This window comes from Cephus cinctus, unplaced genomic scaffold (assembly GCF_000341935.2).
Source record: "Cephus cinctus unplaced genomic scaffold, Ccin1 Ccin1_scaffold1847, whole genome shotgun sequence".
In the NCBI taxonomy this organism is placed as follows: Eukaryota; Metazoa; Arthropoda; class Insecta; order Hymenoptera; family Cephidae; genus Cephus; species Cephus cinctus.
Genome location: NW_014334027.1, coordinates 46,156 through 74,127, shown reverse-complemented (window position 1 = coordinate 74,127; position 27,972 = coordinate 46,156). Strand labels below are relative to the sequence as shown.

Sequence of the window (27,972 nt, the reverse complement as noted above, 5' to 3'; positions counted from 1 at the left end):
CAAGAGATTCTATCATTGGTCCTTATTGGGATACTAAGAAATAATGTATTATGTAAATATCTATAAAATTGTAGCATGTATGTATGTGATTTGGTTTAGAATAATTCATATGACAATGAGATATACATCATAACTGGAATGTTAGCTGCGTTAAAATATTTACTAAAAAATTACACTATTCGCGAAAAGGCACTTACGAAATGACAAATGTCATTCCATTCCCTGAATTATGTTTGAAATTAAAACCCATTTTCTTTGTCAAATATAAAATTCATCGCACATATGCTAAATATTTCTTTGATGCGAGATTATAAAAGATTTATAAACGTAATGAGCAATGAAACGTGAAAACTAAATACATACGAGATTGTGTTCTTGTTCCTTTGCTTGTATCTTAAGTATTTATACCTCATCAGAATTAATGAAGTTTCAATACACCAGATTATAGAAATTGATAAAGACTATGATCAATGCAGCTGAGGTTGAGAATATCAATGTATTTCCACTACCAAAGTGAAATATTTTTTTATAATTTTCACTTTCCACCCAGGGGTTGCTGCCATCATCAAAGTGCATTGGGCATTGGTCACGTTCACGTTCATATTCCTATACGTATAACAGTTATTTCTCTTTTCTTATTCTAGAATTCTTATAATTTGTATATAAATAAATATGGGTAATTGAATTTACCTGCAATTCTAGGGCAACAGCAGCACCCTCAGAATAGTTGCTACTAGTGACGTCTTGTTCAAGGTCACAAAATGGTCCTATGGCTTGGGACATCAATACTCGATTTAAATCAGCTCTCTGATATACCCAACAGCGATATTTGCTGAATGGATCCAACTCATCATATGTGATTAAATATGATTTCAAATTTTCTTTCCAAAAACCAATACACTTCATTATGTAATCCGGTGTACCTGGGTAAATAGAATTATATAGATTGTGTAGCTGAGCTCTTTAATACATTGATGCTTTATTAAGAGTTACTTACTGTAAATATCAACAGGTCTTCCTACTTTATCGATAGTTAAACAATAATTTTCATCAATGGCGACTTCCTTCTGATCTGTATCGCATACGGAAAAGTCAGAAATATTTTCTTGGCAGTAAATGTTGGGACGTGGCGAGAGTGTAACGCCGCCCAAAATTCTTGTCTCAAAGGGGATGTCCCCTTTTTGAGTGAACATATATTTTCCAGCTATTGGACAGCGGACAGGTACCGGATGTTTGGCTATGAAAAAAAAAAAACAAATATGATGCATCCAAATCAATGGAAATAACATTAGGATTTCAAAGCTATTTAACTGTTACTGATGAAAATAAGAAAGTTACCTAGGAATAAATCGTATTTCCAAGACTCTTTATTTGGAAATTGTACCCAGGAACAAACTGTGTAGAAATCATCTTTAATAACAGCAATTCCACGGCGGTATCTAATAATGTTGTGATGCTGTGGTACAAAATCAAAGCACACGTAGTCCTTTTGACTGTAAATAATATATTTTCGTTAATTCATTAAAGTATTCGATTAAGATCTCATAAATATACTTACCATCCATCAACAGTTAGTCTAGCCATCATTACTCTGGTGTCTCTTTGTTCACGGCATACATAGATGGTGCGTCTATAACGACCTTCATCAGGATACCAAGTCTCAATTATGTGAGTTTCATTAATAAAAATGTCAGCATCAATGTTAGCTGTATTTATCCACTCTCCTGTCATATTTTCTGGTAATCGACAACCTGGTTCTACCACCTCAGCTTTCACTGGTGTCACTCTCAAACGTTCAGGGCTCTTCTCCACGGTTTTTAGTGTATTACATTCAGCTGTTATAGATACTCCTATGTAGAGATCGTCGTCGCGATTTTTCAGGAAGCAACGATATTTTTCGTCCTTTCTTGATTCCTTTGTGTTTGCTACCGCAAAGAAGTGGTTTTTATCCACGAACCAATCACCAAGACAACTGTACTCCACCACTGCATACGGTCAGAATCAAAAGATTAATGACTGTAGATCTATTAAAACAAGAGTGAAGTGGAATATCAGTTTGTATACTTGCATCCATTAAAAGTTCCTCTCATGCCAGGACACTCTTTATAAGTGATGTTAAACTTTTGATTTGTTATAAGAAATTGAGTTCCGGCAGTTTGGCAGGATCGTATTTGGGCATCTGGGTGTGAACATTCACCAGTAAATCTGAAGCGGTTCTAACACATAAATATTATAATGAGAAAGTTTGCAATGTATTTGTAAGATTATACTTTGAAGAGAAATAAATCCGTTTTACCTGATATGCAAATTGCCATACTCCTTCCAATGAGGAACGACAGTTGACAGGAACATAATTCTCAGAGAATAATGTAATTAGTTGTTGATCTGGATGTAAACCTTGACAGACATTTTCTACTGTAGGTTCTACTCCAGGAATCAAATTTACACAACTACCTATAACATAAAAGGATTAATGTAGTCACATTATACCAATACCACACAAAAATTTTAATATATTTAAATTATACATACTTTCAAGTTTCTGAAGTACATTGACTGTTCGAACAAAGAGCTTGACACAGTTATAACACACAGACTTTTGAAAAACAAATGTGTAATTGACATGATATTCTTCAAGCATGTTTATACAAAATCCCTTGTTCGTCATAGTTTCAGCATTGATTTCAGTGAGAGTATTACGTCCATTTTCCCAGGAAAACCATGATCCTCGTATCACCAAAGGTATTTGACATGGGCTTCCTCCTTCAGCATCAGCTAAAGGACCTTGAATAAAAAAGATTAGTGTTAAACGCCATAATGAATCAATTAAAATATTTCCTACCAGAAACTTTCATTAAGAGTTAAGTGACTAATTAGCCTCATGACTAAATGTTGATGTATTTATAAAAATCTTCCAATTTGAACTTACCACATAGAGCTCCAAAAAGTATTACAGATAACAGAACAGGAAGTGGTTTTTCCATGATTTCACTTTATAAAGATATCTAATAACAGAAAAACACTACTATCTACTTAGATTATTTTGATTTACAATTAGAACACACTGTCAACCATAACGTCCAACTGCGCCCAACCCATCCGCCTGTTTGAGACTGCTGCTTTCCGAATAACTACGATTATTATCATTATTATTATGATTCTCATCTCTATCGGTAAATAAGAATATTCATCGCAAAGACATTAGGAAATCCCGGTAGGGTTATCGGCATTATCTTCTTGTTCCTTGTTTGGCTTTATTCTTTCATAGAGGGCCAAGTGTAGCCAAGTGCCAGATAGGGGTTATCGCACATACAGTAGTCTGTGTTCACGATGACCCTGTCGGACTTCTGTAAAAATCAGATAATTGGTACTTATATTATTTAGGTATCAATTTAAAAATTATAGAAATTGGATGAAAACAATACTTTTTAATATATTGCAAATGTTTATATATTTATTTATCAATCAATACAGTAGAAAGAACATACATTGAGGTAATTTTATTGATTTTATTATTTCTTTAAATTTTCATTTTAACATCATATTCTTCTTTTTAAAATTTTACATTAGGTTAATTTATTCACTTCAAGTATTTTTGGCGTTTGATGTCCACACGACGAAAGATTGTATAGAATTTTCATGAGTGACAAATAGAAAAACGATGACAGATTGTTTAAAGAAACCAGCTTTATTTGTAGGATCGGTTGAAGAGAATATTAATCTTTCTGTGCCACCAGCAACGGGTGAGGAATATATTAAACGTGTCATGTAAGTATACAGGTTACTAATTTGTGTAATAGGGTTATTATTTGAAAATACTGCCTGTGATGTTTAGATTTTTCATTTTTATAGAGTCGAAGCTCAAAAGTGCGACGACGTTGTGATAGCACAGATAGATAGGAGACGACTCAAGGATACTGGTGTATATGTCAAAGCCGTAAGTTACAGAACAAATAGAGAACTGTTTCAGTTCTGTTCCACCACTAATATGTTGTTGTAAAGTTGGCAGGATGCGTGACAGCTCCACACTCGTTAGCACCTGCAGCAGAGTGGCAAAAATGTCAAATCACAGACTTTTCTGATATTAGATTATATGTTGCTCGTTTAAAGAGCGAGATCCAAACTTGTAAACGAAAATGGAGACCATCAAGTATATGCATGGTAATTCTTTATAGTATCAATCCAGCTGTTAAAGCTTTGTATTCTTGTATATTCTGTTGAACACTATTCTTTGTTGTTCCAGCCTGAAGTTGACGATAAAAGTGGTTGGATAAAATTTTGCTTAGGATCAAACACTTTTCATGAAGAATGCAAGTCTAATGATCCCACATTAGAGATTTTATTTTCTATGAATCAACCAACCATTGAACAGGTGCTGGAATATCTTATAGAGTTCGTTGAAATTCAGAAAAGGCTTGAAGATGATCTTGGAAGATGGATATATGCGCTTTTAGTAGTTCTTGAAGTTCCCTTGAATCCAGATATGTGTTCTTGCTTGCGCTCCTTAGCAAGAATATGCTCTGTCCTTCGAGCTGACTTGGTAATGTTTTTCTGTATGACCTTTCTTATTCTGTAAATTGTTTTTGTCAATAACTAACGCCAACTTTAATGATTTTTAGAGCCCAATAAAAAAATCTCAGACAACTGTATTAAATTTATTCATCTGTTTGGTTGCACGGTACTTCCGTCAATTAGACTTAGCGGATCCTTGACAGTGTCATCATTGTATAATTTTACACTGTAAAAAAAAGTAATAAATAAAGAATGATTATACAATTTTATACATTAGTTTTTGAATACAATAGGTAATGAAAAAATTACAGCCATGGTTAACTATAAAGTTTAATATTAACCATTGGGTTTGGTTAAATAAAAGTGTAATACAATTTTAGATTGATAAGCAGGTGGATGAAGTTTTCAAATTATCTTAAGCTATGGTCTCTTGGTCTTGAAGAAGCGCAGTTGCTAATCTCTCCAAATCATCAAAACTAAGATTATTCACTTTATTTTTCAAGTCTTTTATCAATTCATTGACTATTGACTCTGTTTCTGATTCGGTATAATAATGCCTTAACACTCTTGACATTTCAACTCTTAAGAGTTGTGTGCTAGATTGATTATGGGATGATTTCCCTTCATTCGATTCACCTACTGCCTTTTTAACCACTAAATTCAGTTTGCTTCCATCCTTGATGCCTGGGTAGAAACTCAAGGGATTTTCATCTGAAATAGTTTAGATATAATCATACCATTTGAAGCATATAATTATCTATCATGGGCTGTTCCAAGTATTTAATAACTTTAATTACCTGCAAGAGCTTTGCCCGTCAGTAACAATTTCTGTTGAGGAACATCAATCCCTAAAAGACTGCTCACTTTATGCTTCAATTCCAAAACAGTTTCTGAAGGCATGATCTGTACCAAGAACAGAATATTTTTTAAATTTAATTTAAGGTGTCAACTTACTAGATAGTCAGAGAACATTTGTTGAATCTCGAATAACAATCCATTTTATAATTTAAAAAAAATATATAATAGTTATATGGATAAAATGTATCATTGAAAAGGTTATGGGGGAAATATGAATATATTATTGAGAATTATAAAACTATTTAAAATATATAGAAACAGAATGTGGCAATTACAGGAAAAATATGATGACAAATTTAAACAATTAAATTAAATCGGAGTCTCGTGAAATAATATAATTAATTAAAAAGGTTACTTACTTCCACAACACATTCTTTTCCTTGAAGAATCTTCACGATGACTTTCATGATGCAATTTACTTTACTTGCACTAAACTGAATCAAATTACACACGTTTAATCAAATTCTTTCGAATGTCAAAAACTTCTGTATCATCCATGAATGTTCGAACATTTTATAGTGGAGGTTATGTTTGCAATACGCCACTGATATGTATGGGCAAGAACTATGAAATATGAAGAGAAACCATTCCTTAGCGGGTCAAGGGTCAATCCATTCACTCTACTTTATCGATCACTCGTTTATCCACAGAACAATAGTGATGTTGTTTCTAGTTGTTTTACCGATAGATCATTTTCTTGGCGGTTCTTCGAAACAGTTAAGATTTCTGAGGTTAGTTGACAAGACACTAGTTAATTTATATATAAAGTCTGATTATTGAAGTCATGACTGATGAAGAAAGCAATGTTAATCTATCGACAGAAGATGAACATAATGATAAAAAGGAATCTTCCACTCATATCGCAAATATTACTCAAATAACTTGTCAACAGGATTTAACACCTCTTTTTGAGAAAAGTGATCACAGTATCAATAAGATTCACTTATCAGAGGTATGAAATGAAAGGATCTAATTGAAATGTTATTTTTTTTATATTTATACTTTATTTTATATCGTACTTTAATTGGCAGGTTCCACAAATTTGTCAGGAAGAACCATGTCAACTGGGAGTAGATGAAGCTGGTCGAGGACCTGTTCTTGGTCCTATGGTATATGGGATTGCATATGCTCCATTATCTAAAAAGGAATTATTAATAGATCTAGGTTGCGCTGATTCGAAAAGTCTAACAGAGGAACAAAGAGATGCAATTTTTGATAAGATCTGTAATGAATCTGACAAAATGGGTTGGGCTGTTGAAGCAATCTCTCCTAATGTTATTGCTAATAGCATGTATCGTCGTTGTAAGACATCTTTAAATGAAGTTTCCATGAACTCTGCAATCGGACTGATTCATAAAGCCATAGAGGCAGGTGTAAACATAGCTGAAGTATATGTCGACACTGTGGGAAAGCCAGAAAAATATCAAGCAAAACTGCAGGAAATATTCCCTGAATTCAAAATAGTTGTTGCTAAGAAAGCTGACTCAACATATCCTATTGTTAGTGCTGCTAGTATCTGTGCAAAAGTGTCTCGAGATCATGCATTACGTGCCTGGCAATTTCGAGAAGGTTCCAATGAGAACCAGTTTGGTAGTGGATACCCAAATGATCCAGTTACCAAGAAATGGTTAACAAGCAATGTGGACCAAGTTTTTGGATTCCCACATATAGTACGATTCAGTTGGTCAACTGCAGAAAAAATTCTGGAGTCTAGTGCCCTGGCTGTTGAATGGGAAGATTTAGAGGAAGAACAATTGCCTACCGAGCAAAAAATCTCCAAATATTTTGCAAAAGTTGATACACGTACAAAAGCTCCAAAACTAACAAAGCACTCATTTTTCACAGAGCGTCATCTTTCGAGCACCAATGATTTATGATAATAAAAAAAAAAGCAGAAAAGGAATATCAGCCTAACTTGCAACATACCTCCATTATACTGGACAATCTATTTTTTATTCGTCTTATAGGAATATCTGATGTCAAAAACGAAAAGGAGCAAGTAATTTTATAATAAATCAGTATGCCGATATAACATTGGTTTTATTACTGAATATTAAGTTAATTAAAATTAATTTCAATTATATACATATTTACAGGACTCGTATAATTAGGTAGATAAAAGTATAATAATACGCACGATACCTCTTTACTCTATTATAGTAATTAACAATTAGGAATGTCTAGGGCGAAAATTCACTTACTGTTAATAGACACATGCTAAATTCACACATCTTAACACGGCTAATATGTGATATCCTAGGGGTAATTGATATCGACTAGATTAGTAAAAGCTACAATGATGAGAGCTGACAATGAGCATACGAGTTTTCTTTTTTTCCATTTACTCATTTAAGAACGTAATAATTATATCGAGCACTGTCATCCAAACCCATTGATCCTACGAACAAGAACATCAATGCATACCGAGAGGTTGTAATTTACAGTCCCAACGCGGTTCTACGATTCATCGATCATAAAAACATCGAGCAGATCTATCAATGACAGTAACAATAACGTCAAGTATGAAAATGAGTTATGATTAATGGAAAATAATGAATGATAAAATAGTAGCAATTTGGAGTATCTGGCGCGCATATTCTCGTACTACATTTTGCTTATTTATATCAAGAGATCAATCAAAATTCACCCTAATGACTGATCCTCTTATTTACGCATGGTGTCTATTATACAGATATAAAAAGTGTTAAATTCACGATACGATTTGGTAATTGCAAATATAAAAAATAGAAACAACGTGGATAATTTCATGGTTAATTTTTCCTGGTGTTTTCTCTTTCATTCTTTTCTTTTTTTTTTTTTTGAAGAAGATATAAGGATTTAGCAAAACCCCGGGGTAGGGGGGGGGGATAGGAGATGAAGGAGCGTAAGGGTGGGATTAATTTAGCTGCAGAGTCTGAGACGATGAGCCTTTTCTTGATTTCTGTTGTGGTTTTTTTTCTGGAAGAGCATATAAGGTGATCTTTTATCGCAATGAAACTAACACCAGGAGAATCAACAATAGATAAGTTCCTGCGATCGTCCTACTTCCGCTGGCTGAAACAATGTAATCATTTCGTTCGCATTGAAACTCTTATATACCAGTATAATTTATAATAGTTTTAAAGTTAATCAAGAACGGATGAACGGATGAATGAAGTTGAAAGGAAGGCCGGAAGGAAGGAAATAACGGCTGTAGGAATGGATGTAGGTGTCTGGTGATATTTAGAGGTATCTCTCTCTCTCACCTAGAATATGCTCAGCATGCGTGTGACCTTGCGCCCTGGTCTCCCTGCTCTCCATAACTGGTGCTTTTAGCGGCCGGTCGCCCTCTATACTGAGCTCATTCGATTTCCAATAGATGGTAGCTATCGTAGCGAGACACTTTATCTTCATGTCACCTCGTTTAAAGTGTTTCGCCCGAAGGCGAAATTCCAGTCCGAGTACAGCGGTCTGCAAACCCTCCCGATCAACTTCCGTGATATGAGGTCCATGTAGATATTGCGGGTCGACCTGTTGGGTCAATGCAATTAGCAGCGAGGTCAATGCTCGGCCAGAAAAATAAATGTACCTGGTTGAGTATATATACATTATATTTATGTAGACATATATGGGGAAGCCATTCGTTGACCTACGATTATTTGGTCTACGTGACTACGAGTTATCGTAAAAGTCATACCGGTTCGCCGTTGATAAACCAGCTGAGCATGGCGGGCGGTTTTGATCTAGCTGAAGTGCAATTGAAGCGAACCACGTCGGTTACCTGGTAGCGATGCCTTCCGGGTCTACCGGTGATCACAGGACCATCTTCCGGTAAAGCTGAAAGACAAATTAAGTCTCTGCAGTATATTTTGAATTTTTTCATTCACTTTGACAATCACGGCAATAAACGAGGTAAGTGAGTTCAAGTGAATGCTCCTACTTACCGACCACCTGCATATTCGAGTGGCCCGAGACGGTTTGAAAAGATGGCCCCTCTGCCGAGACCTCGCATCTGTAGAGACCAGAGCTCATGAGATTTACAGAATTGAGGACGACCGATTTCTCCGTGGAATTGTGAATCTGAAAGTACAGGATATATTCGCTCTCAAGTATTTAACCGATAAAAAAACGGGTAATGAGATCACTAAAAAAAAGAAGCCAACGTCAAAATACAGCATAGAGGCTTCGAAAAGTACGGAAGGCTCTATCGACCGGTCATTTTGAATGTAATATTAAGGGCCTCGACCTGGTAATTCCGCGTAGTTTGGCGTTTCCAAACGTCGTGCGGAAATGTCAAGAGTTCCTACGATATTAACGACTACATCATAGACACCGATTTACCGTATCCTGGCGGGCCAGAGTGAAATGTAGTTACGGCAAAAGGGAATTCAGTCGGTACAAAGGAATGCGAGTACAGGATAGGCTGACACAGGGCTGACGTTAGTTCTCGAAAAATCCGCAGCAGAATGACGTGTGAGAGGTGCGGGATAAATTGAAAGGGATAAGAAACGAGAAGAAAATGGATATGAACGAGTCCTGGCTCTGACTACCTCCTGGCGGTGTATAAGTTGATCGCACGAGGAGACCATTCGTTATCGATAAACTATATATATCCAGTAAATGGTTCTTACGTCGACGGTGACTCCTGGCAAAGAGAATACCAGGACTGGCGGCATATCCCTAGGTACGTATCGATAAAACTCATTCCCATCCTTGTACCATTTCACCGAATAGAGACTCTCTCGGTCCAGGTTAAAGTTACATTCGAGTCTAACGTTCTGTCCGCGTATGACGTGCTGCGGTATCATAACCTCCATCATCCTGAGTGCGTCCGCCCCTGAAACAGAAAAGCCCAACGGGTGCATTTAGAACGTCATCCACGAGACCAAGGTAAAATACAGTATTCATTTGGTCAAACCAAGCACCAATAGTGCAGCAACGATAACGCGGACCAGATAAAAGACGTATAGAGAAAGGCCTACTGAATAATAGAGTGAAGTTACATTAAGCTACACCTGCCCTCCAGAGAAGCTCCATTTGCCGTGGAAAGTTCATGTACCAGTCCTAGGCGTCCTGACTGATAAAACGAATGCACTATTTCACAGATACACATATATATAAAGAGTGGTCATATACATCCGAATCTGGTGAGGTACCTGTCAAAATGAATGAACAACCGACACCGATCTACCAGCGTACTTTGATAACCAGTATTTTGGTTTTAGTATCTGGTGTCAGGACGGTGGCAGAGAATTTTGCTAAAAGGGTTGCGCGAGGGTGCAAGAAACCATTTGTGGCTGATCACCGGCAAAAAGCACACCCTAATTAGTGGGGCGAGGCAGGTCGAGTGAAGTCGAAGGGGCGACGGTGTAAGTACATGGTATAGTATAGAACCCCTGGTGCCGGGGACCTTTACCTACTTGGAGTAGGGAGGACATGCGATTCGTTCAAACGTAGTAAGTACCTAACCCGGCTCTTATTCATCAGGGTAGAAGTCACCCCGCGTACTCTGAGTCAGAGAAAAATCCAACCCCCGTTGTTCAATATGCATGAGTTATCATTCATAACGTTCCAGGAATGAATCATATTCGGCAAGCATACTGTATTCATTACAATATTTGTTTTCTCCTTTATTCATCTTTTCATCTCTTTCCTTATATCTCACTTGTTCCGTTCATTCGTACCCTCTCTCTCTCTCTCTCTCTCTCTTACTCATTCTTGTTTACTCGATTATCCTAAGTGCACCAGGAACACGTAAGCCGAACCACGTCAGCGGTGATTCCATCATTAATGCAAACCGTCCGCCGAAGAATGATTTCACTTCCGGATTGATCATACGACCCTCTTCATCCCAGCGCCTTCTTCCGGTCTAAGACTCTTTCCAGGTAACACACCCGCTCCATTCATTCTGGGGATAACAATTTTTTATTTTTCATTTTTTCCCCTTCTGACCACTCGAAAACGTCGAGAGACGTTCGGACTGCACGTTTCCATTCATCGATTTCTCGGATCGTTCCGATAGATACGACCGTCTCTTCCTTCTCAGTTCCTCCCGCCAGGCCGCGTACTTCCTTGTTGCACTCGAGCATCCCTAACTACTCCAGGATTCTCGCAAAGAGGACGACAGAAACGGTTTCATGGGAAACCACCTCCATCCGCTCGAACGATCCTTGCAAAGTCCGAGAATCGTCAAACTTCCCAGTGAGATTCTCCGCTTGGGTTCTCCTCACTCGTCTCCCCGCGTACCCCTTTCTTTCCTTCTTTTTATTTTTCTTTTGCCAGGAGCAATTTCTCTTTCCTTCGTCCACCGGTCGCACGTATAGGCCTCCGGGCTTTTAACGAAGCAAACTGTTTGCCACGAGTTCAAGATAACTCGAAGCAACTCCGGTTCAAAAGTTACAGCACCTCGATAAACCCCTGGATATAACGATTACGTCAATACATAAGGTTATCCGCAACAAAGTATAAAAAAATATGCCTATACCAAGCATTAAATAATATAATCGATAATGACATAAATTTTATGTTAAAAAGATTCTTCCTAGTCAAAATCTGCGTGCAAGCGTCATTCCGTGCTCGCGTGTGCATCGAAAAAAGGATATATCTATATAAACATATGAGGGAGGTTGAAGAGCAAAAGGGATCAGAAGTCTCGACCCTTCCGACACCCGCCCCTAAAATAAAGGTATTATCGAGGATCTCTCCCGAGTACCCTCATCCTCCCGATAATAGTTTGACAGTGGCGAAACGAGGTGACACGTAAGTCACCTATCCCCTCCCAATCGCCCATACGTCCCGACAGTTGCTACATTTCTTTTCGGTATTATTTTACAGGGAAATCGAACACCGCACGAGAGATCAGGAAGCCTAGTATCTGCAGCCACATCAGCTACCTCGTGAACGGATAAGAACGAATGAACGGCCACCGTGGTGCCAGAGGGCAAGCGGTGTCATATGTCGAGGGTTAGAACCGATCGGATGGCGAAGAGAAGAGGACGGCGGCTGAGCGGATCATCGGTAGCAAAGGAAACCTATAACAGCGATAGAAACATTGGGATTTATTATGGCTGCCTCCTCCCGTTTGCCTGCGAAGGATGAAAGTGTCTGGGTTGGTAGCTGGCTGGTACGAGGGGGAGGGACAGGAGCTGTAAGCGAGAGCTAATGATTAGGAGTCGATTGCGTCGGTACGTGGGTCTCAGGTATTTTCAAGCACCCCGGGCGACGTCGTTGTAATCAAACTAGCTATAACAGGCAAAGTAGGGAAACCTGCGAAATTCAAGGGTACACTCTGTCTCTCTGTCTCTGTCTCTCTCTCTGTCTCTATCTCTCTCTCTCTCTCTCACTCTCTCTCTCCCTCTCTCTCTCTTGCACGTACATATATATATAATCCATTGTCTTTGGGATGGGTATGCGGGAAACTCATGAAAGCATGTCCTGAGGGATTCGGGCAATGGCGGCTTACCCACCTACTACTAATTTGTTCAGGGATGAAGGAGAGGGGATTTCAACAATTCGAATCAACGCCGCGACGCTGGCTCGTGTCGCGCGAAATTTTAGTCACGGGTCGATTCGAGCATTAGCGAACCGCGGGCAGCTGGCTAGGCTTGATAATAATGTAGGATGCAGTAATGGCGGCGGCAAACCGTACGGCTATAGGAATGTGAAATACTCGATTCTACATAGTGATACAAGACGGCTTGTAAATCGCGTATATATATACATACGTGCAAGTTCGTGGATAGCAAATAAATCGATCAGCGATTGTTCGGTCAAGAATTTCTCCTCTCGCGTACGTCGATTAATCGGCGAGCACGAGTGGTCGTCGGGAGGAATTAAATGTCTAGGAAGAATCGTGGAACAAACAAGTAGCTAGGTAATGAAATACTTTTGTGACGCCCTGTATATACGATAGTGGCGCCGTCCCGCGAGCGTGGATCTGGTCTGTCCTAAACCTAACCTAACTTTGGTTCCTCCAACTAATCCAACCTAGCTCAACCTAACTTTGGTTTCTTCAGCTAACCTGGTTGTACACGTTCCAATAGCGGATGGACTAGGGACTCAGATATATGCGATAGAACGACCGCACGTCGATGCATAAAGGGGGTTTGGCTATAGTTTCTACGTGTAATTACTGTCCGATAGGACAAACACAGTGCAACGACGTCGAGCACGAAGAACGACAAGCAAACAGGCCAAATGAATGAAAAATAAAAAGGTAATAAAAACAGGAAGAAAATAACAAAACCAAAAAATAGGATAAACTGGCCGAAAGAGAAAAAAGAGACCGTCTTTTTATCTATCTGTCAATGACATACACGCATGACCGTTCTACATGCGTGCTCCTATTCACGATCGTTTCAACAATATAAAATTACCGGATACGTAGCATCCGCAAAATTTATCGACGTCCTCGGACGTCGGTAAGTGTTCCCGTCGCAATCAGGCCGTTGCCTAGAATACGCATAAGTGTTACCCGACACCGTGCGGAGGGCCCCACTTTTTTTTTTACGACCCGTTGGGACAGTTTCAGTTATCACGAGAGATTCTGCCTTTGAGCAAGGGGTGCAGCGCTATTGCATTGTTCCATGCCGATATACATGCATAAACAGCGTGCAGCCGTTATCGTGGGCTATTTTGCTGGGACAAAAATATTTGCAAAATTATTTGCGCTTTGTTGACCGAGTACACATACATACATATATATATATAATGTACGTACAACTTCACTGGATTTTTGATTTGACTCGGGATACGTGCAGATTAAATTAAATATATCCGAAACAATTGGAGTCCGAGAAAAGTTCGTCCCACAAAAATTATACGGTACAGATATATTATGGCGTTAATGATTAATTCGTGAGTGGAGATGCTTAGGAGGCATCTTAATTTTTTTCTGTAAAAATAAATTGATATGTTTTCTATCTCACATAATGACAGCGGATCTTGAAACGGGGCGCCCTGGGTGACCTTGCTTAATCTTAGTGTCACAGAGTTGCTATCGTACTCGGAGAAGGAAAACACATCAATCTATGACAAAAAAAAAAAAAGATAAAAGTAGACCACCTTGATATCTCCTAAGCATATCCCCGCCCATGATGAAATTATCATCAATATATGACGATTATTTTGTATTCCGTGTAACTTTGTTGGACAAATTTTTCAGAAACGCCAATAGTTATTTCAGGTGCCAATAGTTATAGACCAATCCCGTACGCATACATATATACAGTAAATTATATAGACTGGACCATTATTCTAGTTTCGAAGGGCATAATTTGCCGGCAGTACGTGGCACGTAGAGAACCCTCGGGCTGGGTATGCCCATCGATACGCCATTATACCCAGAGCGCGAGTCCTCAGGACGTCCTGAAGGAAAGCAGGCGAGTAGGTAATATCGATGTATGAATAAGTAAAGGGAGAACGGTATCAAGGAGGACGTATCATCCTGGAGTCGGTTTCTCTTAGTGGGATTCCGATTATTCGAGGATGATTTTCAGCGATTTTACGATGATTTCCTCGGTGACTTCGAATGGAAATGCACGGATTACTTCAAGAACGAATTATCCCTCGGGGCTCTCATCGCGACGACATTTATCGGCATAAGGGTTGAACCAGGAGGACCAAGGGGATGGAAACGTGGGTCGAAAGCGTGGGAGGAAAACCTGGGAGTGAGCCCGGGATGGCTGGAGGAAGAAAGCGAGTGAGGGAGAGACGAATGTAAGGAGGGATGAAGAACTTTCGCAGTTGGTGGCTCTAACGAAAAGGGTCTAGGGACTATAGGGACCAGGGACCAGAGACCAGGGACCAGGGACTAGGAAGACTAGTGTTGGGGATCATCATGCTGCGGGACTCTCGCCCGGCTTAGTTAGATCGCAACGTTTTACCTTGGCTTTATACGAATTTTATCCGCCATCTCTCAGGAACCCGTTCTACCCCTCTTGGTTCCCTGGTCCATTAAGGACAGTGACGTATATACAGACGAGGTACAGATTCATAGATATAATGTAATTAAGCGAAAGGATCCATGGTCCTCGGTCGAGTCTTCTCGACTGCCGTGTAAATATATGCGAGTTTCGTTTGGGAACGTCGAGACGTCCTGGAGAAACTTCAGAACGATCTCATACTCAAATATTAGCTCATCGTCGCGGAAACCTGCCACTCCTCTTGCGCGCGACAACCTCAAGCGTAGAAAATCCGCATCGGCCCCCGCTCGTATAAGAATTCATCGATTCCTCCCTCCTCTCTCTCTCTCTCTCTCTCTCTCTCTCACACTCCCTCCGTCTCTGTCTCTCGCTCACTCGCTAACTCTCTCTCCCTCTCTCTCTCCCTTGGGTTAGCTAAATGTCGTACTGTAATTCTCCACTCCAGCCGTTTACGCCAGCACCGGGAAATCTTCTTAAGGAATCGATAGCGCAAAGCGGTATACCTAGCTACAATCATAGCAGCCATCTTATGGGTACAGTCAACCTTCCTTCCTTTCAACCCTCTCCCTCCCTCCCTACCAACCTCCGGAGAAGACACTTCAAGAGGATAGGAGGTAAGTTGAACAAGAAAACAGAGGAGATAGGCAGACGCGTATAACCCTCTGAACATAGAGCACGAAGATAGTGGGAGGAGGGTAAGACGGTGGTTTGGTAGATGGGGATTGGGCCTCTAGGTGGAAAACTGGAAAGCAACGTTATATAGTACGGGAGAGCAGAGAGAAAGAGAAAGAGAAGAGAGAGGACGTTTATTATTTACATGCAGCCTCGAGCATTTCCTGCCACCGAAACGAAATTTAGCGCTACTCGAGTACGACGAGAAATTGTCCGCCTTCTCCGCGTACTCGAGATTCGTGTAAAAGGGTCCGCCGCCCGTACCAGCCCATATACGTATCTCAATGTGGTATTCTCTCTTCTCTGTCTCTCTTTCCCTCCCTACCTCCCTCCCTCTCTATCTATCTCTCTCTATCTCGTTCAGGCTCGTCTACGTGTATTCTAGCCATTTCGCTCGTTTCCCCAGCTCGCACGGCCGTCTCGTTTATTTTATAAACACAGAAGTAATTCATGAGGAGACATAACGGGCCACGGGGGTAGGTTCACGGCGAAACGATACGAAACGCACACGGCATAGTTCAGGCAGCACACGGTGTATCGCAACCCCCTCCCGCCCCCCATTATCCTTCCATCCCTCTATCGTACCATGCCACACACCACTTCACTGCACGCCAGGCCACTCCAGTGTATGGTAGAGCCCAGTGGCGGTGCGCCTACATTTTTTCCAACGTCACGATACGCATCGAGAGAGATAGAGAGAGAGAGAGGAAGAGGAAGAGAGAGACTGAGCAAGAAGCATGCATACGATGATGCGCTATAGGGAGAGAACAAGCCGTACAGACAACAGATGGTCCTCGCGACGGCTGACGCGTGCCGGCTGCTCGTTTAATCGCTTAATTGTTATTAATTGAAAATGAGTCAATTTACGTGTAATGCCGTGCGATCGTCTCCGCGCATCAGTTCCTAATTAGATGATAATCGCCGTACGAAACGTCGATGCCGAGGGTAGTACAGTCAAGGTACCGAGGGGGAGGCTCGGGTTGTAGTAGAGCGGGTATGGGGTAGTAGCTTAAGTAGATATTCAAGGGAGTGGAAATGACGGGAGGGTAGCAGAAGACAGGAGACTACTCGGTGGTCGTAACAGTGAATAAGCGAGTAAACGAGTGAAAAGGGAAGAGGAGCAGAGAGGGAAAAGTGGCGTGCATCTGCCCGCTTGGGATTCTGTGAAAAATTATGCTCCGTACGAAGGACTTTTACCGGCGGGAACTTAGCGACGGGAATCTTTTACCTCTGACGTCTGGACGCTTGAGATTTTTACAACCCCCTTAGAGCACACGTTATAGCATTGTACGCTGTGTATACCTATGTATCCGAACCTGTACTCGTTAAAGTACTCGATACGTGCACGTTAAAGATTTCCTATCTGCGAGACCCTCCAGCACGTACCGGGATGACGACCCTCGGCGGCCTTACGCTCCCGTGAAAGTCCTCGCTGCTGCTGCTGCCGCTGGCGCCAATGGGTGGCTCTGGGGGTGACTGGGTGGCCGTTGAGCTCAAGAATACGAGAAAATTTTGCCCGACTAAAATACATGACCTGGAGGGTGAATTATGCAGAAAACTGGCCCTAAGTCGGCCGCCGTTTCTCCTCTGGCTTTCTGCTCTGGCAGCCCCGTTCAAGAGTCCCGAAATAATTGAGCAACTCGTGAAACTGCTTTCACCACCGTAGTTGCCTTCTGCACGTTCATCCTTCCACCATCATTCCTTTCGTACGTGTATATACCATATTACCGTCACCCTCGCACCTTCTTCGCCTCCTTCGAAACCCCCGTCGATCGATCTTTCGCAGAATCGTCGACGAGCCCCCTCCCACCCCCATTTTCTTGCGGGAAGCTACTTTTATTAAAGACAGCCTAGAGAGATGAGACGACCGGGCGAACTTTAGGCAGCGCGACGGATTCTTTGTCTCCTTGGAAAATTTGCATCCCGACTCCCCACTCCCCTCCCCCTGTCTTACTTGGACGAAACGGCCGACCGACCCCTCTCTTGGTCTAAGATCGATGTAACGCGACCTCTTTCGCTTGAAGGGTGTTAAATCGCATTATTATAATCTCAGATTTTCAGATTCCGACGGTAAAGCTGTCGTTGTCCTTTGTGCTAGGGATAATGGTGCCAAACTGCTTGAAATCGAGCTATTTAGATATATCTATACTGTATGTATATAATATATCACTATAGCGTACAAGGACGTGCACGATATATGATATAGACGTATTCTACACGTGTGTAGAGTCAAAGGCTAGATCCAATACTCACTTTCGAATGAAGCCAGGGTTTCATTATTGACAGAATGCAATATCTATAATCTACTTGCTCTTTAATGATAGTGCATATAAAAAGTGCGTAATACTTCTGCAATTGCATGAAGAGCATAGCGAAAGTGGCAGCGAAAAAATTAGGATAAATAAAGAAATTTGGTGGAACCAAGGGGGAGATGAGAACGCGAGGGTAAACTTGCTCGGCAAAAGGCTGACTGCCAAATTGACAAATAAAAAAAAAAGGTTAATATATTAGCATTCCGTGAAAACACTGAACGGATGTGGTTACCGATGCACGACATACAAGTGTAGAAGAATTGGTCGAATAAAAATAAATATAGAGTTATTCGGTAGAAATGCACCACCTGAACATGGTTCTACCATAGAAATCAAATGACGGGCTAACTTCAGGTGGTGCGTTTCTACTGCATAACCCTGTATATATGTATTTGTATATAATATACAAATTGTAGATTGTATATATACGGTGAACACGCACCGCAAAACGGTTTAACCCATTCCTGGCCAATGAGATTTGCGAGGAAACTGGCTGTCCGATGAATCGAGCCTCGCCGTTGCCAGGATGCAATACTTTTTCCCATATCCGACGCTCCGGAATGACAGATCGCCCACGCTTTCTAATTTTCCGTAGATTTATCCCGGGTCTTTCTACGGGACAGAGGATGGAGATGGAGAGAAAAGAAAAATTAAAAAATTATCTCCCTCGCAGAGTCACAATCACCGCGTAACGTTTTATGCCACTTACCGGCATATACTAAAAGGTGAAACAAAGAGAAAAAGAACGAAGAAAAATCATTCCACAGGACGCTCCGAGTATTCCATTTTTCATAACAGAGGCATCAGGGGATAGCGAGAGTGTTAAAAAAGTGCTGCTGTCAAGGTAGACAAAATAAAGAAAAAGTATTCACTTGGTATATAAACTAAATATAATCAAATGACAAACGTCACTTACCCAATGGAATAAGAAACGCCAGAATGCCGATAAGGCCCATCTTCGAGAACCAATCCATGACACCACCTCCCGGATGGACACTCTCGACGCGTGTCCTGGATAAGAGAACCAGGACTACAATGGCAGCCGTTACACCAGGTAAAGTCAAAGGTAAAAAGGACGTTCTCACTTCCTGGGTATTTTCACGTTCGCGCGCTTCTGTCACTCGCACGGCTGTCCGTCACTCTGCTCCTTCCTAGTTACGTTAGTCTCTCCTCTCTCACTCTTTCCCTCTCCTCTCCCACTCTCAGTAACTCCCACTCCTCTCTAACACAGGGGCGAACACATATCCACGCACAGCGCCACACAGCGCACGACTAAGGGAATACACACGCGCCCTCTCTCGTTTTCCCGTACCCACCAATCCGCTTACCTTACCAACTTAGCCGGACTTGTCCGTACTGTCCCGTGTACTGTTCCCTCCCCGTTTCACAATGCCCAATAATTATTCTAACGGAAGCAACGTAGCACCGCAGTTATTATTGATTAGATATATTTCAGCAAAATTCGATGGTAGCGTTGTTGTCGCTCTGGTCGGGAAATAGTCAATCGCGTGAGAACCTTGTGTACTGACTTGTCGTGTGTGTATATATATATTTATATTATCACGTGCACGAATATTATTTTTCGTGATTCCAGGAATAATCGCTTCTTCGGCAATCTTTGATGTGAACGCGTTATTTGCGCTCGGTGCACGCGAGATGTTTTCGTTCTTTCTCTCTCTTGTAGCTTCCAAATACGATGTCGATCACGTTGCTACAGATGATAGGAGTTGGCGCTCTAACCTGACCGACACAACCTCTTTTTCGAGCAAATCAAAACGGTCTGCAGACGTAGCAGCAGTTCCAGGTGATAGCGAGAGTAATATGGGACATTCGCTGCTGCTCCCGAGCTTTCGGAACGGACGCGTCGTCACGCGAAGACGGCAGGAAGACCGAATACGCGAGGACAGACATTTGAAATCGTAGCCGAGTAGCAGCGACGGCCTATGCCAAATGGCGCCCCTCCCTTTACTATATTAGCGCCTGAAAGACAGCCACAACCCTGCGCCACTGGTATACGGGGTTGAACCGGGCCACGCATGCGCACATATTATTTAGCCAAGCGGGTATTTATCTCTCTCTCTCTCTTTCTCTTTATCATATGCTCGCGTTTTCTCATTCTATCTTACTCTGTTACGATCTCCATTGGTACCGCCGTCAGTACTACCGGCAGTAGTGGTCTCTCTCTCTCTCTCTCTCTCTCTCTCTCTCTGTCTCTCTCTCTGTCTATCTGTCTATCTATCTATCTCTATTCCTACGTCAGTGTTACTCGCTACTTCTCTCTTTCTCTCACACACTAGTTTTCATGCACCAGCACAAGCGAGCACACCCCAATCGTACCCTGGGCACCCTAGGCACCCCAGACACCCCAGGCACCCCGGGTACCCTGGCAGGGCCGTAGTCTTAGGGTTTCACGCGATGCCACCACGCGGCACGTACCTTCAACCTTCTATGCATGCATGCATCCTTTTCCTAGACTCTATACAATTCTGTGCCGTACCTGCCTATAACGTTTGGAAGTTGAGAGAAACGTGACTTGTTTCTCTGGAGTCGAAGCGTCGCGTCTTTCCGTTTAAAACTGTTAAGAGGTTTCCTTTTCTCTCTCACTGTCTCTCTCTTTCACTCTTTATTTCGCATAGCCTCTCTCTTACAGAGGTGCTGTGCCAGGACTTTCTATTGCTTTGAGAAACTTCGCCTCTCTATTTATCTCTATTTTCCTGCCTTTCACGGGACATCGAATTCTATACGTTCCACCTTCGCGCCCAACTAAATCCGTCCCGACGGCTGATCGAGTATGGTCCCTTTCTACTTCCGCCTCAGCTGCAGCTTCCCTTCCGGTGGTTTCTTGGTATCTCCTAAGGAATTCGACGTATCGTTTCTATTTCTCGAATTCGTTGCATTTGATATCTCGATATACGTCGAGTCGAAACTAGACGAGTTCCAGCTCCTTCCAGGGAGCACTCAGCTGCTGTTGCTGCTGGGATGGAATAAAAAGAGAAACATGGTGGCGGAGGTGGTATAAATCCAGAGAGTGATAGCTGCACGTATAGCAATAAAGGTTCCCTTCGCAGATCTTCCTGAAAAACGTACCAGTACGGCAATCCAATTGCGCACTGCTTAAAAGGAATTCGCGAATGGTCGAGGGTCGACGTTCTGGAACCGACGCCCAAGAGCCTCCTGCTCCTTTACCTCCCCTTTTCCACCCTAAAGAGGAAAGGGTTTTTTTTTAAACTTGCTGTCTAGTCCAAACTGAGCCCGCATTTCGTACAATTACCCGTTTGGAACAGTTAGAATTTTTTGAAACTTCCTATCACCCACGCCATTTGTGCTCTTATCAGTCTCATACATTTTGTTCTTAGTTCGTATGGAATTTACATTGGTCCCTCATACTGCATTCAATGTTATTTTCTTGCTCATTTAGACTTTTGTTCAATTACATAAAAGTTTCATATTGGTTAACCTCAATGTATAGTCGACTATCAATCTCAATTAAATTAAATTAAAAAACAAAAATTGATGAATATTTTAAAAAATTAAATATTATTTAACCACCAATCGATACGGACAGTCATTCGATTTATTTACAGGATACGTAGCCGTCCCGAAGTACGACGGTCAGCTGCCTATAAAATTCAATAGCAAATACGTCCCTGAGGCATCCACTTCTTCTACGTCGGATATACGCGTACGTGCAGCTGGCCAATTTTTTCAAGGGGGACTCAAGCGAAATAGTGGCTTCTCGGAATCTATTAAAGAGAAAGAGTGAAAGAGAAACGTTCTTCTCCCTTTTTTTTAATACTGATTCTCGTTAGTTAGTTAAACTCCAGACGTCATCTGAGTTTCTGCTGATCGCGTGTTTCCTGCAAAGTAAACGCGTTTACGAACTGCGCCGCAAAGCACCCACACTCCCCCTCCCTCCTCTCTCTCTCTCTCTCTCTTTCTCAAGAGTCTAGTCAATTTCTCATCTCTCTCTTGACTTTCTATCGAGTTTCGAGTCTCTACCCAGGACTATAGGAAATTCCCGATACCCAATACCGGGGCGCTCGCCGCTTTCGTTGCTCCGATACTTCCGAAGCAGCTCTAACGACGACTTTAGCGTAGTCGTTAACTCTCGGTCACAGAATACGAAAACCCTTCCTTCCGTTTCACTGATCTTTCCAAAACTTCCAATTTTACTTAAGTAAACGTTTATGGTATTCGCTCGCAGCGGGGCACGAGGCATCCACCATTTACCATTACTCAGCAACACCATCTTTCACTACCATTCGAACATTAAAGACGTCTGTGATACACAGTTTCTAATTTCAGAATCACGTGATAGAGCACCGACCAATCAGAAACGTCCGTGTGGATTGGACATAAGGATAGGAATGAGAATCAAAGCACGAAAATATATAGACGATCTGGCGAGCACGCAACTGTATACACAGCATCAGGAATAGGAAGAGTACTCTTAATTCAGTAACGTATTAAGATATGTACATCTTATCCATTGTCACGCCCCCTATAGGTATACTGCTTCTTAAAGCTATGTCTTCAAGGTAATCAGGTGAAACAAGAGTGTTGCCAGGAAAACGTTGATCTCCGTCAAAGTATACTAGCTCGTCCATGCAAGCAGAAAGTGCCTGACGTCGCACTTAGATACTAGGGTACCTCTACTAGCGTAGCTACTTTGACGTAACGTGCGCTTCTAGTTGAGACTTTGACTCAAGGTGACCTAATTTGTCTGCTTGCGGAAAGTGCGCAACGTGGGTAGCTATTCCGACGACTTGCCCTGCGTTAGGTTACGACAACATCCCTTTTCACTCACCATCTTCTATACCCTCTGTAGCTAAACATACAGTCACTTTATATATACACGTATATATACATACCGAGTATCACAACCATTGCCGTGGCCCTTATTGACTAACTCTCTCATTCTCTCTTGTCGCTTTCCTTCGCTACCTACGCTACCTTCAATAAAGCCCTTGCCTTCGGCACAACCGCTACCTTCATTCTACGTCTTCTACCCAACCCACCTACTGTACATGCCTTCTGTGAGATAGGCGTCTATCTTGCGGTATGACCTAACCTATAGAGACGGTGCAAAGTACCCCTTTGTCGGAGAATGCTCTTTGGGACTCTTACTCCCTCAATACTCTTTATCACGAGGTGTTATTCATGTATCCGATGACGTGATTAAGACACCAAAAACAGCAGTACCCCGACTCTTTCGTTGTTCTTGTAATTAATGTTTATATTGGTATGTTTGGCTGTCAGAATGACTTTTCTTTTCGTGTGACGTTTAGCACCTGACAATCAAAGTATATGAAGAAATAGAGAGGGAGTGTGAACCCATGAAGTCCATGACGCTCGCGGACCACACGAGAACGTTGAGAGTAAGTGAGTGAGAGAGTGTAGAATAGAAAGAGATATGAACTCTGACACTTGTCGCGACTGTCAGTGAGGACACCACTCGTACCAGGAAGAAAATAAATTTCAAATGAGCCTTCCGAGCAGCCCTTTAAAAATTGTCGACGTCGTCTCGCGACACCCTGCAGCGACGTGGCTGCGTCGGGACACGCGAGAGAACAGAAGGGTTCACGTGGGCATATCGCGGGGGTGCGCACCACTTTATTTGTATTAGAGTCCAGTAGCTTGCCTAATCGAAAGAAAAAGAGAGAGAGGGAGAGAGAAAGAGAGAGAAAGAGTAAGAGAGAGACCTATATATTGTCTCCGTGGAAATATTTCCTGTTCGCGTTCATTACGGCAGCCATTCAGCCTCCACTTAGCAGATCCTTTGTCCATGAAAAGGTCCATTCCACCGAGGAAATTTATATTTCGTGGGATATATACTTGGCTGGTTCCTAAGGGTGGATGCCAACCGGCCGGCAACAAGGGAGCCAACTTTTCCGAAATAACTTGAGTTTCCGCAATACCGGCCTCGTTGCTTTCATCCATTCAGCTCTCTTACTGCTGTTTCTCCCTTTTTCCATCTCCCGACCTGACCCGGATTTTCCATGCTATTCGAAATTCCCGCCAATCGACTCGTACACGCGAGCCATTGTTTTTCTTAAAGATCCAACGCGTCATTTGACAAAGAAGATTATCGCGTGCTACTCACCCATAAGGAGGCAACTCGGGCTCGCAAATGCGCAGCCCACGTTGTTGCGTCCAACCAGAAAGGATGGCCACTCGACGCGACGTTAACTCGATTTGGGGGTTATATTCGGCTGGGACTTTTCGACAAATTGCTGTGAATTTATTCCTAGGGCAAAAATAAGCGGGCGTATTTTATCTCGTACCTTACTGTGTTTTATAGGGGCACGCTCCTGCGGAGATGGCATATGTGGAAATACCGTCTGTTTTATGCCTACCTAAACATCTGGAACGCTTCTTCGTAGCACACACTTATTTACGCTATCCTCCCTCCATATATATATATATATATATATATATACATGTATCCAACACAAAACGTAACGTGGCACGAGAGCGAAGGACATGCCAGGTCCCATCTAAGGGTTGTCCACTTATATGCTTCCCTATATATCTATAACGACGCATAACCTATACATCCTTTTTCGGACACTTTCTTGTCGAGTATCTTTGATACTTTCGCGTATTTCGTTTCACAGCCAACGGTTAAGTGTTCACTCATCATCCCTGTTACTCTCGTTATAGAAGGAAAAATCTGTCTCTCTCGTATTTTCTTCGCTAAAAAAAATTTAACGATATTTCCGGGCAGGGCAGGTACTCGTTTCTTCCATTAGGATTCTCTTTTGTACCTGGTCTTTCTTCATGTTCGTTTCATTCGCTCTTCACACTCTTTACCCGCTCGACTCACTTGACTCACTCGAGAGACCGGAGAGAGGAAGACGGTACCAGTCGTCATTCCCGGAGGAAGGATCTCCCGGTTGACAAGCTACGAGTCGACGGCGCTCTCTCCATCTACATGCTACTTTTACACGTTCTTTATTTATTTAAAGACCAAACGCTCCTGACTAAGTATACTCGTCGAGTGTCAAGTCTTTATCAACATGGCGTATAGCGCAATGAACTAGGAAGTAACGTGCCCTTTTAACGGTGTAAACAGTGTTTCAACCACGGAAGAGATCGTGGATAACGTGACCCTATATAGTCAGCTATAGTCACCCATCATGTCATCTATGTTAGTCAGCCAGTCAAGCTATAGTCAGCCAGCGCAGTTGGGGATCCGGCAGATAGGTAGCGCGCAATGAAGCGACTCACGATTGGAAAAGGTCTGGGATTATTCAGCGGCCTTTTCGCCGGCCGAGATTTTAGAAGAATATAACGCAAGACCTGGGAAATTGAAGCAAGCGATTCCGAGGGAAAGCAGAATGGTTCTGGAGAGTTTAAAAGGGTGTAGGGCGAAGGTGGACTCCATGAGAGAGAGAGAGAGAGAGAGAGAGAGAGAGAGAGAGAGAGGACAGGGCGAATGTAGCCTGGAAAACCCACGCGTCTGTATATACATATACACGCGTACTCACGGCACGAAGCTTTGCAGGACACTCCTCTTTTCGGTACGCCCGAACTTTGTCTTTTTGTTTCCTTTCTTTATCTTCTCCTCTCTTTTTCATCATCGTTGAACGGCGAATGCGTAATCGTGTCATCTCGCTGCGAACTTTGACGTACGTCGTATTTATTTTCGACGAAAAAGAAGGATGAATTTTTTTTAAGATTTTTTGTTTGATCTCTCTACCTTCTTCTTTTGTAGCGACCATCTTTTGTCACGAACGCTACTTTTCGATGGTCTCCTGTTGATAGAGTCCTTTCTATAGCTGTAGCAAGGACGGGTGCTGCTGGGGGTGTAGTAATAATAACTGCTAGAGACAGTGTGTATGTGTATATATATATATATTATAAAGCAGTCTCTTTCACGTGTTCGGCATTGGCTATTATCAACAAAGGTTCAATGCTTTCTTATAGCATACAGCGTTTAATTAGGAATTAGCACCGAATCCACTCCTTTGTCCGGGACAGAGGCTCAAAGGATTTGGACCGTAGAGTCCAGAGTAATTGGTTGCTTGACTTCTCGGCACGAGGTAGCCAATCAGAGGACGTCCAGGACTCTCTGCGACGGTTAGATGTACAGATAAGTAGATGACGAGATGAACGGACTGCGAGACGCGACTGAAGATAACCAGATGGCGTGACAGGGAGACAAGTGAGATAGTTAGTCGACGAGATGACGAGATGGCTGAAAGTTTGTGTTGCGAGTGTAACGACCAGCGAGAGAGAAGCGGCGCTGGGAAAAGTGGATTAGTAAGGAGGAGTTTGAGGAGGGAGTGGGTGTTGGGACTTCTAGTGGCAAAACTCACACGTCCCACCCCTCGCACTCTGACAACTCTCGGGGATGGAAGTCATTGTGAAAAGATGGCTCTCTGCCGGCGCTCTGGACAAAAGAAAAGAAAAGAGGACGTTGAAGGACACGTATAGGGTAATGGTGGATCCCGGTCGAGGGGCAAGGGGCTGGTGGTAGCAGAAGAACATTTGTAAAAAAGTAACGTCAATCAAGCACATGGAATTTTTCGTAGCAACTGTCAAGCTTCCGGTTGGTGAATTCCCGAAGAATTATACTCGAGAGGTCACACGGGAGCGTCTTTGGATTTGAAAGGAGTCACGGATAACGATAGCAAGGGGGAGTGGAGGGGGACACCGAAGAGAACGGACGAAGAGTCAAGCTGAGGGAATACGAAGTGGAACGTGGAAAAGGCACCTGGGCCCTCGTAGCTCCCCCAACTGAACTTTCCATGGCATCGTCCTTCTGGATTCCAAACAGGAGCTTACACTGGAACACGTGGCTCTTAGTCGAACTCCTTACGGATGAACCGTTCCGCGTCCCTTGAACTTTGCCCTGGCTGAGATTTACGTGTGTCTGAGCTTTCATCGAGGTTTTCGGTTTATTAGACTATAGGCAGATAGAAGAGGCCCATCCCCGAGATTCAAGGGTAGCCGCTAGTGGATAGGCCCGTTGGTAGGCAGACAGTCTTCGAAGATATATATATATATTATAGGGAGGAACGAGTGGGGGAGATGCTATACTATATCGGTTGGTCAGTGTGCTGGGATTCGATGCCATAAATCCACATAAAAAGAATATTCACCGGTTCAATTCCCCAAAGGAAGGTTGTCGAGGAGGAGGGAGGTGGCCGTGGAAGAGTATGGGGATCAGTGGAGGTAGAGGAGACGAAGGCCTACCAAACCTGGATAACTTATGGGGGTGTGCATGAAAGACGTGGCCGAAAGAAATATCAAATAAGCGTGCGAGGGAGAGGTCGTATATCGATTTTCGTTCGCGCTAATAAATAGGCGCATGCGCCTGAGGTTGGATCCGCCGTCGGTCACCGTGAATCCTCCCCGTAACTACGCACGGGGCTGTGTTGTGCTGCGCCCCGGGGAATAAAATTCATCCTGACGCGTGCAACTGGTATCCCAATTACTTCTGGAGAGCCATTAGAGGAGTGCGCGGCTCTTACTTGACTCTATAGACTTGTATGGGTATAGACGACGTCTGGCGTCTACGATACCGACGCTCGTCGATCCTGTCAATTTTAACCCAGGTTCCCGGCCGCTGATGACGATGTCGATCTTTCACCCTAGCAGTCCATCAACTCTACCCGGACAATCAGTTTCGCTACCCCCTTTTTTGTACTTCTCTCTTTTCGGCCCGCTCCGGTATTGACTTTTCATAAACGTCACTCATTCTGGATTTA

General features: G+C 42.4%; 5 protein-coding genes across 9 annotated transcripts; 2 read left to right on the top strand and 3 right to left on the bottom strand.

Annotated features, from left to right (window-relative positions):
* Nucleotides 1–57: 57 nt before the first annotated feature.
* On the bottom strand, nt 58–3,118 carry LOC107273857. The gene is made up of 9 exons (XM_015752446.2): nt 2,930–3,118; nt 2,533–2,784; nt 2,297–2,454; nt 2,069–2,216; nt 1,559–1,985; nt 1,339–1,493; nt 998–1,237; nt 691–923; nt 58–606 (listed from the first exon to the last, which is right to left on the bottom strand). The coding sequence occupies exons 1-9, from the start codon at nt 2,982–2,984 to the stop codon at nt 430–432; spliced, it is 1,845 nt and encodes a 614-aa protein (XP_015607932.1). The 5' UTR covers nt 2,985–3,118; the 3' UTR covers nt 58–429.
* Nucleotides 3,045–4,738, top strand: LOC107273858 (gem-associated protein 2). 3 transcript variants are annotated; one of them, XM_015752449.2, is made up of 6 exons: nt 3,045–3,173; nt 3,699–3,768; nt 3,853–3,937; nt 4,003–4,161; nt 4,244–4,540; nt 4,620–4,738. In XM_015752449.2, exons 1-6 carry the CDS (start codon nt 3,155–3,157, stop codon nt 4,710–4,712), a joined length of 723 nt encoding a protein of 240 aa, XP_015607935.1. In that variant the 5' UTR covers nt 3,045–3,154; the 3' UTR covers nt 4,713–4,738. The 3 variants fall into 3 exon arrangements, with proteins under 3 accessions (XP_015607935.1, XP_015607934.1, XP_015607933.1); XM_015752448.2 differs by lacking the exon at nt 3,045–3,173 and adding an exon at nt 3,237–3,367; XM_015752447.2 differs by lacking the exon at nt 3,045–3,173 and adding an exon at nt 3,252–3,494 and having other exon boundaries at nt 3,571–3,768.
* LOC107273859 (ubiquitin-like protein 4A) lies at nt 4,640–5,916 on the bottom strand. 2 transcript variants are annotated; one of them, XM_025091133.1, is made up of 4 exons: nt 5,730–5,916; nt 5,310–5,415; nt 4,885–5,223; nt 4,640–4,738 (listed from the first exon to the last, which is right to left on the bottom strand). In XM_025091133.1, the coding sequence occupies exons 1-3, from the start codon at nt 5,775–5,777 to the stop codon at nt 4,928–4,930; spliced, it is 450 nt and encodes a 149-aa protein (XP_024946901.1). In that variant the 5' UTR covers nt 5,778–5,916; the 3' UTR covers nt 4,640–4,738; nt 4,885–4,927. The 2 variants fall into 2 exon arrangements, with proteins under 2 accessions (XP_024946901.1, XP_015607936.1); XM_015752450.2 differs by lacking the exon at nt 4,640–4,738 and having other exon boundaries at nt 4,825–5,223.
* Nucleotides 5,917–6,067: 151 nt separating this feature from the next.
* On the top strand, nt 6,068–7,402 carry LOC107273861 (ribonuclease H2 subunit A). Its single transcript, XM_015752452.2, has 2 exons — nt 6,068–6,322; nt 6,402–7,402. The coding sequence occupies exons 1-2, from the start codon at nt 6,155–6,157 to the stop codon at nt 7,245–7,247; spliced, it is 1,014 nt and encodes a 337-aa protein (XP_015607938.1). The 5' UTR covers nt 6,068–6,154; the 3' UTR covers nt 7,248–7,402.
* Nucleotides 7,403–8,157: 755 nt separating this feature from the next.
* LOC107273862 lies at nt 8,158–20,158 on the bottom strand. Of its 2 annotated transcripts, XM_025091131.1 has the most exons (7): nt 19,342–20,158; nt 19,173–19,267; nt 9,981–10,186; nt 9,294–9,429; nt 9,047–9,186; nt 8,616–8,880; nt 8,158–8,424 (listed from the first exon to the last, which is right to left on the bottom strand). In XM_025091131.1, exons 2-7 carry the CDS (start codon nt 19,228–19,230, stop codon nt 8,354–8,356), a joined length of 876 nt encoding a protein of 291 aa, XP_024946899.1. In that variant the 5' UTR covers nt 19,231–19,267; nt 19,342–20,158; the 3' UTR covers nt 8,158–8,353. The 2 variants fall into 2 exon arrangements, with proteins under 2 accessions (XP_024946899.1, XP_015607941.1); XM_015752455.2 differs by having other exon boundaries at nt 19,173–20,157.
* Between the last annotated feature and the right edge of the window lie 7,814 nt (nt 20,159–27,972).

Excerpts from the sequence above, each read along its gene's own strand:
- LOC107273861 (XM_015752452.2), top strand. The coding sequence starts at position 6,155 with ATGACTGATGAAGAAAGCAATGTTAATCTATCGACAGAAGATGAACAT. Across the intron at positions 6,323-6,401 it reads ATAAGATTCACTTATCAGAG|GTTCCACAAATTTGTCAGGA; the intron begins GTATGAAATGAA and ends TTTAATTGGCAG.
- LOC107273858 (XM_015752448.2), top strand. The coding sequence starts at position 3,331 with ATGACCCTGTCGGACTTCTGTAAAAATCAGATAATTG. Across the intron at positions 3,938-4,002 it reads CTGGTGTATATGTCAAAGCC|TTGGCAGGATGCGTGACAGC; the intron begins GTAAGTTACAGA and ends GTTGTTGTAAAG. Across the intron at positions 4,162-4,243 it reads GACCATCAAGTATATGCATG|CCTGAAGTTGACGATAAAAG; the intron begins GTAATTCTTTAT and ends TTGTTGTTCCAG.
- LOC107273862 (XM_025091131.1), bottom strand. The coding sequence starts at position 19,230 with ATGGATTGGTTCTCGAAGATGGGCCTTATCGGCATTCTGGCGTTTCTT. Across the intron at positions 9,430-9,980 it reads TGCCAGGAGTCACCGTCGAC|ATTCACAATTCCACGGAGAA; the intron begins GTAAGAACCATT and ends CTGTACTTTCAG. Across the intron at positions 9,187-9,293 it reads CTCGAATATGCAGGTGGTCG|CTTTACCGGAAGATGGTCCT; the intron begins GTAAGTAGGAGC and ends TTTGTCTTTCAG.
- LOC107273857 (XM_015752446.2), bottom strand. The coding sequence starts at position 2,984 with ATGGAAAAACCACTTCCTGTTCTGTTATCTGTAATACTTTTTGGAGCT. Across the intron at positions 1,494-1,558 it reads AGACTAACTGTTGATGGATG|TCAAAAGGACTACGTGTGCT; the intron begins GTAAGTATATTT and ends TATTATTTACAG. Across the intron at positions 1,238-1,338 it reads GAAATACGATTTATTCCTAG|CCAAACATCCGGTACCTGTC; the intron begins GTAACTTTCTTA and ends TTTTTTTCATAG.
- LOC107273859 (XM_025091133.1), bottom strand. The coding sequence starts at position 5,777 with ATGAAAGTCATCGTGAAGATTCTTCAAGGAAAAGAATGTGTTGTGGAA. Across the intron at positions 5,416-5,729 it reads GAAAAGAATGTGTTGTGGAA|ATCATGCCTTCAGAAACTGT; the intron begins GTAAGTAACCTT and ends TTCTTGGTACAG. Across the intron at positions 5,224-5,309 it reads GACGGGCAAAGCTCTTGCAG|ATGAAAATCCCTTGAGTTTC; the intron begins GTAATTAAAGTT and ends AAACTATTTCAG.